This window comes from Aptenodytes patagonicus, chromosome W (assembly GCF_965638725.1).
Source record: "Aptenodytes patagonicus chromosome W, bAptPat1.pri.cur, whole genome shotgun sequence".
Taxonomy (NCBI): domain Eukaryota; kingdom Metazoa; phylum Chordata; class Aves; order Sphenisciformes; family Spheniscidae; genus Aptenodytes; species Aptenodytes patagonicus.
In genome coordinates, this window is record NC_134981.1 from 5657978 (window position 1) to 5672063 (window position 14086).

At 47.7% G+C, this 14086-nt stretch overlaps 1 protein-coding gene across 3 annotated transcripts in view; it reads right to left on the minus strand.

Annotated features, from left to right (window-relative positions):
- The window catches only part of LOC143172282 (SET-binding protein-like), a 260552-nt gene that overhangs the window by 229743 nt on the left and 16723 nt on the right, over positions 1–14086 (minus strand). For all 3 annotated transcript variants that reach the window (XM_076361525.1, XM_076361523.1, XM_076361522.1), the window contains exon 2: positions 13335–13995. In XM_076361525.1, the coding sequence (XP_076217640.1) occupies positions 13335–13826 (492 nt within the window). In that variant the 5' untranslated portion in view covers positions 13827–13995. The remainder of the gene's footprint in view (positions 1–13334; positions 13996–14086) is intronic.

Genomic DNA, 14086 nt, shown 5'->3' on the forward strand with positions numbered 1-14086 from the left:
CTTTTTGCTACATAGACACACACCTTCCACACCCCTCCAGTTGCCAATAAATGACACTATGCAAAAAAATTTGCTTCGGTTACGAAGCTGAATAAACAAGGAATAATTTTGCAAGTGCTCCCATATGTCTCTGCTTCTCTGCTTACAATGGACACTAATAAGATTTGCCATAACTAATTCATTCTTTCACACCATTACCCTATTCTCTACCTTAAGAAAAAAAAATAAATTAAATTCAGCCTATCCCACGTGCATTTTTCCACAACTTTCACACAGTTGAAACACAACGGTTTCAACAGCAAAGCCCATCACAGAACAGACACTTTCTACTTAGTTTGGGCCCCTCAATGAGGTTTAAAGGTGAGTTTTACTGAACCTAAAAGAACAGAAAAATGTTACTTTTTTCCTTTGATTTTCCATTCCCATATTAAAAAAAAAAAGTGAGATGTCTAAAGGGAATGATGGGAAACAGGGACGCATAGGAGAGCTGTGATCTAGACACCAAAGGCAATGTGTTAGTGCAGATGAAGTAGAAAGTCTCAACTCCAAAGGCAATGTGCTAGCGCATGTAAAGCAGAAAGCGAAATTCATTAGCTGCAAAAACCAGCAACTCTCCTATGCTTCACCTCAGCCCGGCTAAGCGGAGCAGACACAAAGCAAACACCCAGCAGCAACACCCAGGAATCGATGCAGACTTCAGCCCGTGCTCTGCTTTTAGTCCTTCACAACTAAAGACAGCGCGGGGATGCGGAGATCTCTGTGAAGGTCAGAAGCAGATTTTACTTTGGGGTTTTTTTGTTATTGTTCTTTTTTTAGTGATTCACATCTCTGCTGACAAACTAGAGAAACAAAAACAAAATGCTTCTATCCACACTTCTTTGTTGTGCTTTGTTCCCTCTGCTATTGAGATATTTTTATGGGCCAGGAGCACACCTTTACCAGCGCTGATCAAGCCTTTTTTTTTCCCCTTTTTTTTTTTTTTTAAACATCTGAGGCCTAAATTACTTGAACAAACAAAAGAGTTTTCCCTCCCTCTCTCCCCCGCTGCCAACCCCCCCAGTGCCGGATCTTCCCCTCCTCCTCCGGCACACAAATGGCCTCACACCAGACGGGATGGAGGGAGGGGTCCCAATTACGCCTCTTTATTAACGAGGGGCCACGGCAGGGAAGGGACTGGAGCGGGGTGGGGGACAGACAGTGGCTGCCGGCTCCTTCCCACCACCCAAAATGGGGAGCAGAGGTCGCGGGTAATCTGCCGGGAAGGAGTCCACGCACAAGAACTTTGGGCTACCTGCCAGTCCACCCCATGCCATGGGATGCCATGGTGGGAGGGCACTACTGGTCTGCCCTCACCACCACGTCTGGGAGAGGGTGGCAGGGAGGACCCACAGGGACCCCGGTTGTTTCTTGCAGCCCATGGATGGGGAGAGCTGGGTGGTGGTGGGAGCCTGATGGATGCACCAAGCCGCAGGGGTGGGCACAGGGATCCTTGCTGCAGTTGGAGCAGCAGAAGGTAAGATGCCTTCTCTGGTGGCCCTGGGTGAGACACCTCTGTCTGCCTCGGTTTTCCACTTGCAAACTGAGGAGGCCCTTAGGAAAATGCTGAAAACCTACACTCTTTGGTAGTGTTCAGACACAATAGTTATAGGGCACTGCCTTCAGTTTTCTATCCGTACCATCCATCATCTAACTCCTTTCTCCATATCTCTGTGGTGATTCATTTTCTTGTTCCAGTAGGAAAGATAGGAGGGTATTTTTGAGAAAAAGCCATCGTCAAAATAAAAAAATCTTTCCTTCTCTCCCCTTTCAACCTCAGGCCACTCTTTACACTCACCCTTGTGGCATCACACCTGATGATAAACTTTCTGAGTCCCTCAGGCCTCCAATTTACCCATCAGACCCTCTCCAGCACCGTCTGCATGGCCATCTCTATCTGGCAGAGCCCAAATCCTCCTTTCTCCTTACCTCGTTGTTTAAATTCCTCTCCCACTGTGCTGATGGCTTTTCCTTGGGAACAAAGCACAGCCCCTGTGAGCAAACATATATACCCATCTGTGTCCAGCAGCCACAACAAAAAAGGTTTCCCTTACTTGCAAAGCCCCCCATAATTTTTCCCCAGACTTCACCACACAATTGATGTCCTTTCCAACTCCTTCCCCACTCTCAAAAACTAGATTTGGTCGCTTTGTCCAGTCTTTGGGTTTATTTATTTATGGACGTTTGTTCTACCTGTGCTCCTTGTCAAGGCTGTTTGGGGTCAACTTCTACCTGTGTTTTCACACAAGGGGCAAGGACCGTGGGCAGGCAGCGAAGCTGCAGGCAAGCAGAAGCAAAGGGGACTATAAGGGGAGCATAAAGCATTTTGACTTTTTCTAACCAGGGATTAACACATGGGTTTTAAACAAGGGGACTCCCTTCCCAGCTGACAGCAGCAGCTGCAGCTTCTGACTTGCTCACAGAGTGGCAGGGAATTGAATCAAAGAGAAAAGAAGAAAGAGGACAACCCTTCCTTGGGGAGTAGGAAACACAATACGAGCTATTCTAAAACCCCTGCAAATACTGGCTTGGTTTTAGGTCAGGCTGTCCTTCCCCCTTCTGTCCCATTCCCCCCCCCCCTTCTCGCAACAAAGGGAAATTGGTATTTTTCGAAATTCTTCTGAAAGCCAACCCGGCAGATGGTTCTTTCCATGCCGGGGAGGGAACAAAAAGAAAAACCTGCCAGGATAAACATCACTGAGATGTGACAAAGATGGGCATGGTGGCTGGCCTCTGACCCAGGGATTTCACAGAGGCCTATTAAACCATGTGGCCAAGATGGACTGAGTCGACTTATATCTGCAGCACGCAGCTGCTGTACCCCGCAGGCTCGTGCTAAGTTTTATTGGCTTAAGTCAGGCCAGATAGACTGAAAAATGACAGGGTTCCTCTACATTTCCATCCCACCTTTTCAGCACCTTAGGACAATCCCCCATGCCAACATCTTAGCAGGTGGAAGTGAAGTTCAGCGGCCAGATTCACAGTGTAATTGTAAAAGGCTTATTTAGACAGTAATTAGCAACTGTCCTACTTTGCCAAAGTCTTACGTGCACATCAGTAATATAAACACTTGCAGATGCAGAAAGCCAAGGGTAAGTGGCTGCCAGTCCCTCTGTTGCACTCAAATTCTTCAGGTTAAGGATCTGGCTGTCCATCACAAGCTGCCCCCCCCTTGTCTTTAAAACCTCTTCCCTCTAGATGACATCAACATCCAAATTCCCACTCTTTTCAAGGGTGCCCCAAGCAGACCCAAGGTCTCCACATCCCAAGCACCCAAGTTGCCTCCAAGGATGAAGCATGACTTGGTTACGCACCATGTCTGCCAACTAAAGCACAGGGAGCAGCAAAGGATGTACTGCCCTCCCCCAGAGCTGCCCCGTGCTTCACAAATTCCCATGAAGCACGTTGGCAGTTGCTGTCCCCCAGTGACTAATAGCAGCTCCTGCCCACGCCCAGAGTCAATGACCTAAGGACAGACGGAACCCTCCCCGTCATGCTCTTCCCAGTTCCTCTTGCGATCACTGTGCTGTAGTCACAGAAGGAAACAGGCTTTCCCCCCCCAACCTCTCCTTCAAATCAGGATTATAATTACAAGTAATGCAATGGAATTAAGACAAGAGAGAGAAAAGGCTGGAGGGAATTCGTCCTAATGATTACATAAATTATTGAAGAAAAGTATCCCATGGAAAGCGAGAGGCTGTCTTTGGGAAGAGTACTCAGCTGAGTGCTGGTGAATGCAACGTCAGAAAACAGACAAGACAAATTAATTATCCCCATCTAACCTGCACATACATGGGGTGTAAGAAGTAAAACATGTCGTCAAGCCAGTGCCATCAGTTCCCAGTGGAAGATGCAACAAAACAAGTGTCTTCAAGCGCCCTGCTAATACAGATTAGGCAGGATATTGATGTAGGGACCGTCCCTGCAGCTGAAAAGCCTTTGGTGGGAGGCAGAAATGAGGGCTGATCAAGCCCCTGTTAGTGCTGCTGCTCCCCAGTGGAAAAATATCTATCTGCCTCAGGTCTATTTTTCTTAGTCTTAAAGGTGAGCTTTCATCAAATTACCCAGCTGGGAATACAGCAGGTAAAATTTAGGTGAAGCTACCCAGGCCAGCACAATATTTTAGCATATACTGGGGTCTAGGGGAGACTACTGAAAAAAAAGTCCATTTAGAAATTACAGGGTAGGCTCTACCTTGAAGGCATGAGGAAATTATTCCCTACATATCCTCGTGGGAAATGCTTGCCAAGTGTGTTTCAGAAGTGCCTTTTCAGAGAAGGTGGGGAACCAGCGACATTGCCCCACGGTGAAGCAAGGGCATGATCAGTGGTGACACATCCAAGCGTCCACTGTTCATCCTTCTCCTGGTCGGACAGAGCCATCAGTGAGAAGAACAGGGCCGTGGTCTCTAGCTCATTTGCTTGTGCCACCGCATTCCTCTCGAGAGCATTGGACAAGGCAAAATTACCCGCAAATCCCCTCTGGGCTGATTCTCATCTTTCAGCCAGAGAGCGGCTCACATGAAGTTAAGATGCTGCGAAGTGCTGAAATTCCTCAATGAACCACCCAGGTTTATAGTGGTAGAGTTGTTGTAACACTGATGTCAATAAAAGATACCATCTCTCTCTACAAACCTTGCCACCCAGGTGAGACAGAGAGCCATGAGAAACTGATGAGAAGATAATGAGTCCTCCAGTAAATATTCCTCATTTGACTCTTACTACATTTTAGGGTTTACAGACCAGAAGGGACTATTAAAGGCATCTAGATCAACTGATTGCACGCCAGCTCCAAAACGCCACCCCCCCTCATTTCCGCATCAAGTCCTAACTCTTCTTTGAGATAGATTTTATTTTTAAGCTACCAGTGAAGATGCAGAGAGTTAATAATTTTGAAACAAATTCACCAGTTTCAATGACAAGTAGAAGAGGACTGGCTTCCAGAAGGGCTGTGCGCCCAACACCTGAAGATCAGGCCACCACCTGGGAGACTCAGTTGTGTCATGGCTAAGCAACCGCAGCACAATGAAAAAGGCCCAAGTGTTACCCTGGCCTGCGACAGGTTCCTTGAGTGAGTCACTTAATCTCATTACTCCGTTTCACATACTGTACTAAGAGACAAGATTATTTCATTTCTCCTCCTTTTATTTCTGCAGAGCTTGTGATCTTGCAGGAGGACAGGCTGTCACGATGCCTTCATACAGGACTCACCACAGTAGACACCAATGTGCAATAGGAACATGAGACACGTCGTAAAACGAGTATGGTAGAGACACACACAGTTCTGCAACCACAGCTGCAGTTGACTGTCCATCTTGAATGACCATGTCCTCATCTTCAGCAGTGCTATCTTCCACAGTGGCCACAGTCCAAGCCACATCTCAAATACGCAACCTCATTTCTGTAGTAAGACACCTTAGCCCTTCCGCTGTCCCTTTCACCGCTAGCCCACAGCTCTAGCAAAAAAAGAAGATAATAACAAGGTGTTTTGCTTGACACCACCCTGGAGAAGCAGAATTTTTACCAGGCTGACCATCCTACTTGGAAGCAGTGTCCTGCTACTGGTGCATGCAGCATGATTTGAGAATCCCTCTCCTGATAGCAACCGTCTGCAGCTCGGAGTCCAAATATAATCATGATGTAGAAATAGCACTTCATGTCCTGAAATGAAGGAGCCAACAGCCACTGGTCTAATTCACGTTAGAGGTCATGGCAAGAAATGGAAAATAATGCTCTTGCGAAAACACAGCTAACTGGACTTGTCCTCGAGGGTCACGTATCAAATGGAATCATTTTAAGGTTCAAGAGTTGGAAAAGTCTCAGCGTTAAAAACCAAAACAATGCATGTTTACTTTGGATATTTTTAGACTGGTTTCCTAAGGAAACAAGGCTAACATGATCACACTGTGTTTGTGTGCCTGTGAACGCACACAAAACTCTTTGCCTGCCTGCATGATCCTCTGCTTAATGTTTTTGGAATATTTTGACTGATTTTGATCAAATTTGACATAAGAACAGAAATCTTTGAGATACAGTATTCAAAAAAGTTTTGTTCAAATTGTTTGCTGGCCAGAAGAAAGGGACCCCTGAGGGGCTCCCAAAGAGGGCTTGGACAGCAAGTTCACTCATCATTAGACACCAGAGAAGCCACATAAGAGGAAAGTGGTCAGAAACCAACTTTCACAAGTTTCAGTGCTCCTAAAAAAAGAAAAAAAAGACAAGCTGAGGGCACCAGATGAAGCTCCTCTTTCCATTCAAATGAATTCAAGATGAGTCCATCACACAGTCCCACTGACTATGCAAGGAAACGTGGGCAGAGAGAAGCCCATCTGGGAATGAAGCATGTGAAGAATTAAACCTGACCTGAGCGGGTTAGCTGGGTGTACATGTGTGTGTGAAAAAGGGATTGAAGGTGAAAAAGGGATTGAAGATGAAAAAGCTGGAGGTGAATCAGAAGGTATCTGTGGTCAGGCATGCCTGGAAGGAGAGAAGAGGGAGCGCTGCATGCAAAAGTTGATGCTGGAGGAACGTGAGCATGTGCATGAAGGACCGACACCCCTGTGCATCTCAAAACCTCTGCAAATGAAGACACGACCAGTACAGAGGTTTGCAGCTCTGGGTGCACGTGCCAGTGCGTTGCATCTCCAGCACATCTCTGTTAGCCTGGAGGCCACAGTGCTTTCGAAACACAACCAGCACGCACTAACTTGGCCAAGTCTTTACAAGGCTGCCCGGAGCAGCACCCGTCCCCTCCCACGGTTCGGTGGTTGGGGACTGCGGGACCTCCAGCTGCCCCCCAGCTTCCCTGCACTGGTCCCAGTTGCTTCCCTGCAGCATCTCCTCAACCCCAAAACCAGGACTGGGGACATTTTGTCACAGTTTGAAAAAAAGAGGCACAGCACGAGCAAACAAGGAAATGTCACAGAGGGCCATCGAAATTCAGCTGTGGGAGTGACTGCTGCAAAACAAAACCTGTCCTCGACACAGACGGCCTCCTCAAGCCCTAGTCATACGGCAGCTAATCAAATACAGCAAGTCTTCCTCATTTGGCATTCCACGTTAAGCAGTAAAAGCCTGCTTAGATTTCCCCAGCCCATCCCTTCACTGCCAGACATTTGCTTCTTTAAGAAATACTTGACTACATGCAAAAAAAGAAGTCACAATTCTTTGGGAGCAGACAGACAGTGAGGGATGGGCATCAGCTGGCTCAGACAGAGCACCGAGCTGGAAAAGAAACTCTGCCTTATTCCTGTCACAAGATATCCATGGCACAGGCGGACACTGCTCCAGCAGGCTTTGGAAAAGGAGAAGGAAGGGTAAGAGCTGGGATCCAGCCCTTCCTGCTCTTCACAGGGAGGACTGAGCCTCCTTCAGGAGGGACCAGCCTCCTCCAGGTGACTAGGTGGGGGCCCAAGAGGACTCAGCTCCCAGTCTGGACACCTCAGGTGCCTTCAAGGACCAAGATGAACCTGGGCCTGAGTGGTTCTCAGCTCATAGCAAAACTGGCTTCTTAAGCTCTGAAGTTTTTATGAAGAAATTCATTCCTGCTCTCTTTTTGGGGTGAGCCCGAGGTAGTTGTGGTGGGAGGGCACCAAACCGCAGCTGTTTCATTTGTGCCTTCAACAATGCGATAGAAAAACAAGCTAACCAAAAAGAAACCTGGGATGAATATCAAAGAGCTGAGTTTGTGTAGCTTTGCACCCGTACGTTTGTGTAGAAAGACTGTAAAAACACCAGGAGCCTTGTGCCTGTTAGAGCAGCTCTGAATTGGTCTCTCAGCTGCTCAAAAGCCAGTTTCACCTTAAACACAACTAGAAGATGACTTCCCCACTGTGCTGGCACTTCTGGGGCTCTACCACTATTCCATAACCTGGGCAGAGGCTGAGGTCTGCATTGCTGGCGTGAGCTTCAGGTTCCTGCCACCAGCATCATTTAGAGCAGCCTCAACGCTTTGCTAAGCAAGAGTGGGGACCAAACCAGCACAGAAACACAGGTCCAGGCTGAAGGGGCCATGGAGGCTCCATCCTTTGCAAAAAAAAAAAAAGAAAAAAAGAAAAAGAAGCTGTAAATCAAAGCCTGCCACTTCAAGCAGGTACCACCACAAATGCACAAGTGCCTTCTCCTCCTTGCTAAGGCGCACGCAGCACAGGGAGCAAGCAATTCCATCAACTCCCCGAGCCACGTTTGGGATCGCAACAGGAAGAGCTGACTCAGAGGACATCTCACACGGGGATGCCCTTAGCAAAAAGGAATAAACATGCACTATGAGCAATTGGATGATCATGCACACAAATCACCGGGGAGAGGAGTCCGGCACGGGGGTAATCCAACAAGAGCTGTGGATGCACATGAGAACCTGGAGGGAAAGTGCAATGTGCAGTCAGCGATGCAAAGAAGGGGGAAGGAGAGGGGGGGAAGCGTTCACGATCTTCTGGAAGAAGGAGGGGTGCAAAGGGAAAGCATGCGAATGAGAGAGTCCTCAAGGAAAGGCGAATCGCAGGAGAAAGTTGCATGTGTGGGGCAGAGGAAAGGAAGACCATGAATTGAATTTCAAGGGAAAAAGTGCTAGAATCGCTTCCTGCAGAGAAATGGCAAATACCTACAGGAACTCAAAGGAAAAAAAAAACGTTGCAAAAAAATCCAAGGGTAGAGTTTCCTCTGACTGCACAGAAGGAAGCTTTACTTCCAATTGACTTGCTGCCGCTTATCTCTCAGCAATAAAATGCATTCACCCATCCCAAGCTCTCAAAAAAACCCAGTGCAATAATAATTACAAAAAAAAGAGTTTACATCCTCCGAAGCAGGACATTATGCATATGATGGAAGCTCCAAAGAAACTTTGTCAGGCTATGCTTAAAGAAAGAAGGGGGTGGAAAATGAAGCGTTTGCAGACACAAGAAAATAGACAGAGCAGCAAATGCAGGGAAGGGGGGGAAAAAAAAAAAGAAATAAAACAAAACCAGGGAAATACTGCTCATCTGGGCCTTGTTAAATGCTATATGACAGGCAGGGAATGCTGATGGATTGCTTCATTGCATTTGGTGCCACGCTTTCGGTGCCTTTCCAGACTGACAGCATGTTTCCTTATCAGAAGGAAAAGGCACCTTTAGTGATGCTGAGGACGCTGGACTCGAGCAACCCTGCTGCAGGTGGGAGAGCAGCGGCTGCAGGGCTTGCCAACATGCCAGCGGGACATCCTTTGGGCTCCTGGCTTTTTTCTTCCCTCCCTCTCCAATCAGACTAAATGAAATGGAGCCATTTGCGGGTTTAGAAGTGGCAAGGGTTCATCCCACTCCATCCCCAGGTGCCAAAGGGTTGAAATAAGAGCAAATGCTTACAGCACTTTCCAATTGTTGCACAAGCGGCTGCACGGACAGCCCAAGCTACAATTCACCTTCCGAGCAGCTGCAGGAAAGGGGTTAGGAAACTACCTTCACTTTTATTTTCAAGAAGGGGAAGCTGATGTGAAACTTGGCATGGTCACAACTTAAAAGAAACCCCAAAAGTTGTTGGGTTGCAGCCAAGCATTCAAGCCGGCAGAGCAGAGGTTCCCAACGCTGATTCTCTCTCACCTCCTGCCTCCCTCCCCGCTCCGGGGCACCAGCAACCGTACCCAGCAAGATCCTCTCCTGGATTCCCTCCCCTCCCATTCATGATCGCATAACATCCCCGGGGCGATTGCTCACACGGAAAAGCAACACGAGGAAAGTATTTAATGTATGTTTACGTCTTTTAATATAGTGTAGCAGCTGGAACCAAAGGAAAAAAAAAAAAAACAAGCCTCGGCACATGAGCAGCGTGGCTCTCCACAGAGCCCCCTTCTAATCACTGCCGCTCCCTGGATCACAGCTTTAAAAATCAGGCACTAGCCCCTATTGCCTAATTAGCAGAGTAGTGGAAAGCTTAGGAACAGACATATCTTCTTCCTCCCTAAGTGGTCACTGAATAAATGCTATATCCCCAGTTCACAGCCCCTTTTTACATTGCTGGCATTACCAGTCCTTTGTGTACCCACATGCTGTTACTTAAATTGCTTCCATGTTTTCATTACTTGCCCTCTGTGCTGTGTGTATTGAAACTCCTGCAAGAATGCTGAAGTGGTATTTCAAAGCACTGGGGACGACTGGAGATGCGGCTGAAATTATTATGCAACAAACTTTAGTGATTTTTCAAGTCCCGATAGAGTTTGCTCCTCCTCAAGGGGAAAGACAAATTCAGGTGCTACTCCATGAGGTGCAGGGCAACCGCTCCCACCCACCAGAGACACCAGCATGGCTCTTGCAGCTCAGGTTATGGTCAGCTCTCCATCCTTATATACGGGTCTGCGGGGCCTGTATATGTGCCCTGCATCCATAAGCGAGGTGGTAAACTCAGATAATGATGCCGCTCCCATGTGCAAAGGAAAATGTGTACATTGGGCCAAACTCTCCTGGCAAAAATTCACGGAGGACAGTGGAGTGATGCCAGCTGAAGATCTGCCCCACTGGTTTAAACGCATAGTTCCCTGCTGCTGCTGGTAGCTGCTTTTCTGGAGTTTGTGCTGATTAAAGCAACAGGCAATCAAACAGCTTAACTCTGAAATATCAAAATCGCCAGAATCATTTAAGTGTGACAATCACTTTTTTTTTTAACCAGTACCGCAGCTCTCAGCGGTTCTGCAAGTACATGCAGAAGGTGCCTGTGTGCTCCTCTCTCCCAGGGAATCCCACAGGTGGACCAGACAGCTTCAGCTCCATTTAAGTTTCAACGTGCTGTTTCCTCGTAACTATCTTCCCAAAAAAATCTCCGTAACTGCCATGAGACACATGCATCAGCCACGAAAGCAATCGTGCTGCCAGCACTGGAACCCTTCTCCTACTGATTTCCAACCTCCCTTTCCTGTAGTGCCTTTCATCACCCCTTGATACGAGATGTTTGCAGCCAAGGCCTGATCCTGCAACCCGCGAGCTAAGAGGCAATCATGTGCGAAATCCCTTTGGCTGCAGAGATGCAGGATATTTACCATCCTGGGGAGGCAGGCTGCAGGTCTCCGGGCATCAAACCCCTTGACATCTCAGCACCGGGGTCCTCCCGATTCCTGCTGGGGACTTCTCTGCCACGGCCCCAGCTCAGCAGCTGCCACGCGGCAGCCGTTGGGTGTTATGCTAATGGATGCGCCAGTGCGGCGGCCCTCTCCCCATCTGCTCAGAGCATCCACCTGCTGGTTTCTTTTTTTTTGTTGTTTTGTTTTCTTTTAATGGCCAGATTAGGCCAGTGCTGTCCCCAAGCGCTTCCAGCCTGCGCACAGGGTGTGAACACAGCACCAGCCAGCTCGGACCTCACAGCACAAGCGTAAGCTGGATGCAGCCACGTTTGGGCCATGATCCGCTTCTTTCAAACTCCTTATCTTTCTGCAGTTAAAGTCTCACCCTGAGCATAACTACACTACAAGGTGCTTTTTTTGTTGTTGTTGGGGTTGGGCTTTTTGCACATAGTTTCCTTATAGTTAGCTTTATTTATTTAACCTTTTTAGATGGCCACATGGAGGAATGAACATGCCTTCTGTACCTGTCTGACTGGGTGATAAATAGAAATGAAAGCTCCGATTTCTAAGCAGTCATAGTCTCCACAGTCTGTGCATGGTAGGCAGTGGTTTGCAAGGTTGTTTTTTTTTTTCCTCCCTGCACAGCCATGGAGGGATTGTTTGCGACACCTTTCCTGTCACCGAGCATGGTCTCACACAATCGCCAGTTCCCCTGGGACCTCTACAAGTATTCAGGGAGGAAAAGGGAGTGGAAATAAGACATTGCTCAGTGTTAAGAAGACAGCCCATCCTTCTCAATAGGTGGGAAAATCTCTTCTCAGTGTATTACCAGGCCAAACCTCTGCTGTGTTAAAAAGACCTATTTTTTTCCTGCACATGGAGTATGCCATTTAGCAGGATTCTAAGAAAAAAATCCCTTCCATTTTGGTCTTTTTTTCAAGTTCAGCTTCTAAGAGAAGTACTCTCAGAGTGAGCAATGTTAATCTCCCTGGGCTCTGCCTTGAGTCAGTGGGAAATGTTGATGCTTCAAAAAGTGATTTAGAGTTATCAGATTTTTGGTCTAAGTCAGTCTGCCAAGGAGACTGTCTCCAGGGAGAGCCGTTGGCAATTAGCCTCCTCAAGGCTTAAAAGTAGCCCTGTGAGCATCCATCATGTGTATAAGGTATGGGAGAAGTGGGGACCTTCTGCACAGCGAGGGATCCAAGCTGCATGAGCAGGAAAGCCAAGTCACCCTCGAGCTCTAATCAGTGGATGTCTTCATCCCAGATGAATTTGTCCAGGTTTTGGATATAGTCATGAGTCTTTCATCAAATCTGGGTTCCTGTCTGAGCTCATCATGGTGCCCACATGTTGCCAAGGAGGCAGAGGTGAAGTATTTGTACTGTGATAAAGCCTCAACCCGACCAAAGCTCTTTTGTCTAACGCCTAGGACAGAAAACGCCTCTACACTCAAAATAACATGAGGAGTCACCAGGTGTCCCTCCCCCCACCAGTGCTGCTTAAAACACCTGAACTAAATTTGTTTTAAAGACTAAGTATAGGGCACATTACTGAAAAATCAAGCCAACAGCAAAACAAAAGGGTGCTCCTGAAAACAGCTCATATAAAGAAAGGATTTTCTTTCTTTTCCCCTCCATCTTCCTCTCCTTGACTAAATGGAAAAAAGAAAGATCAATTTTTACCCAAACTTAAAAGTACCAAGAGTTTCTCTCCAGAAGGATATTTCAAGAAAATGATATGCATTTGGAAGAAAATGAGACTTATAATGGAAGTATTTTCTGAAGCATTACTATAGTGTTGCTAGCACAATGCTGTAATCAAGAATAATGGAGCCCTTCGCCCAGCATACAGGTATGGATTCAATTGTTCACCATGCACATACCTGTATTTTAAAAATGTAGTCAAAAGCTTTAACTGCCAAAAGGCTCGAGCATTAGCGCTCAGACACAAAGCAGTTTAGAAGTGGGCTCCTTCATTTATCACTCATGTAATGATTAATCTTAAATCTCAATTACGCACAAAAATAGAAGAGGCCCAGCTGAACTTTTGATCCCTTCCGAGCTGGTTCCTCTGAAGGATAGTTCAAGTTCATCCCTGCAGCGTACCCGGCAGCGCAGGATGATACCCGCTCTGTATTACCTCCTCCGTGGCCAAGCGGGGCTTTGCAAACCTTGCAACGGTTATGCCTCGGACACAAACTGTTTGAGCAGGTTTAATCCTATCCTCTCCCTCTGCTTTCAGGAGAAAGGAGAAATACAGGAAAGAATAGGACTTACCTTCTTTTTGGAGTGTGATCTGTCATCCTCTTTAGCTGCTTTGCTATTTTTCCCAGCTCTGGAAAGCTTCTGCTCCCCAGACTGCTTGATGGTGATTTTGATCTCGGGAGGGCAAATATAGTTCTCCAAGTTCTTTGGGGGCTTCTTAGCTCTCTTGGTGGTCTGGATCTTTAGTTTTAAACTCCCCTCCGTGAAGTTAGCCTCCTTGATGGAAAATTCCTGCTCCTCCAGGCCATCTCCTGCCACCCATTTCTCGCTGTCCGCATTGGAAGTGGAATCCACGTCTCTCCCAGAACCCAGCTCATCCTCTTCCTCGGGCTCCAGCCTCTCGCCGCTCACCGGGATCCCTTTCCCCGAGCCCGCCGCAGGCAGCATTGTCTCCCCCGCGCAGCCGGAGGCAGGCGGAGGCTTCGCGGAGGTGACGGCGGCTGGCAGAAAGTCTGCCTCGCCTCCCCTTTGCCGGGAGCTGCCCAAAGTCTCCCTGGGCTCCATAGCAATACCACAACGCCCTGGAGTTTTATCAGAGGGAAGGGGAGCACAGGAGGGGATGCGGAGAGCAAGGGCAGGTACGATCCCAGGGAACGAATGGTAACTGTTTGCCGAATTCAACGTCCCGATCGCCCAGAGGCTGCAAGGAGCTTAGAAGAGACCAAATCTGCCACTGTCAAAAGAAAGGAGAAGAAAAAAAGGAAGTTAGCATGCGCACACGTATCGAACGCAAGTCTGGAGATGACTGAAACAGGGCACGTTTG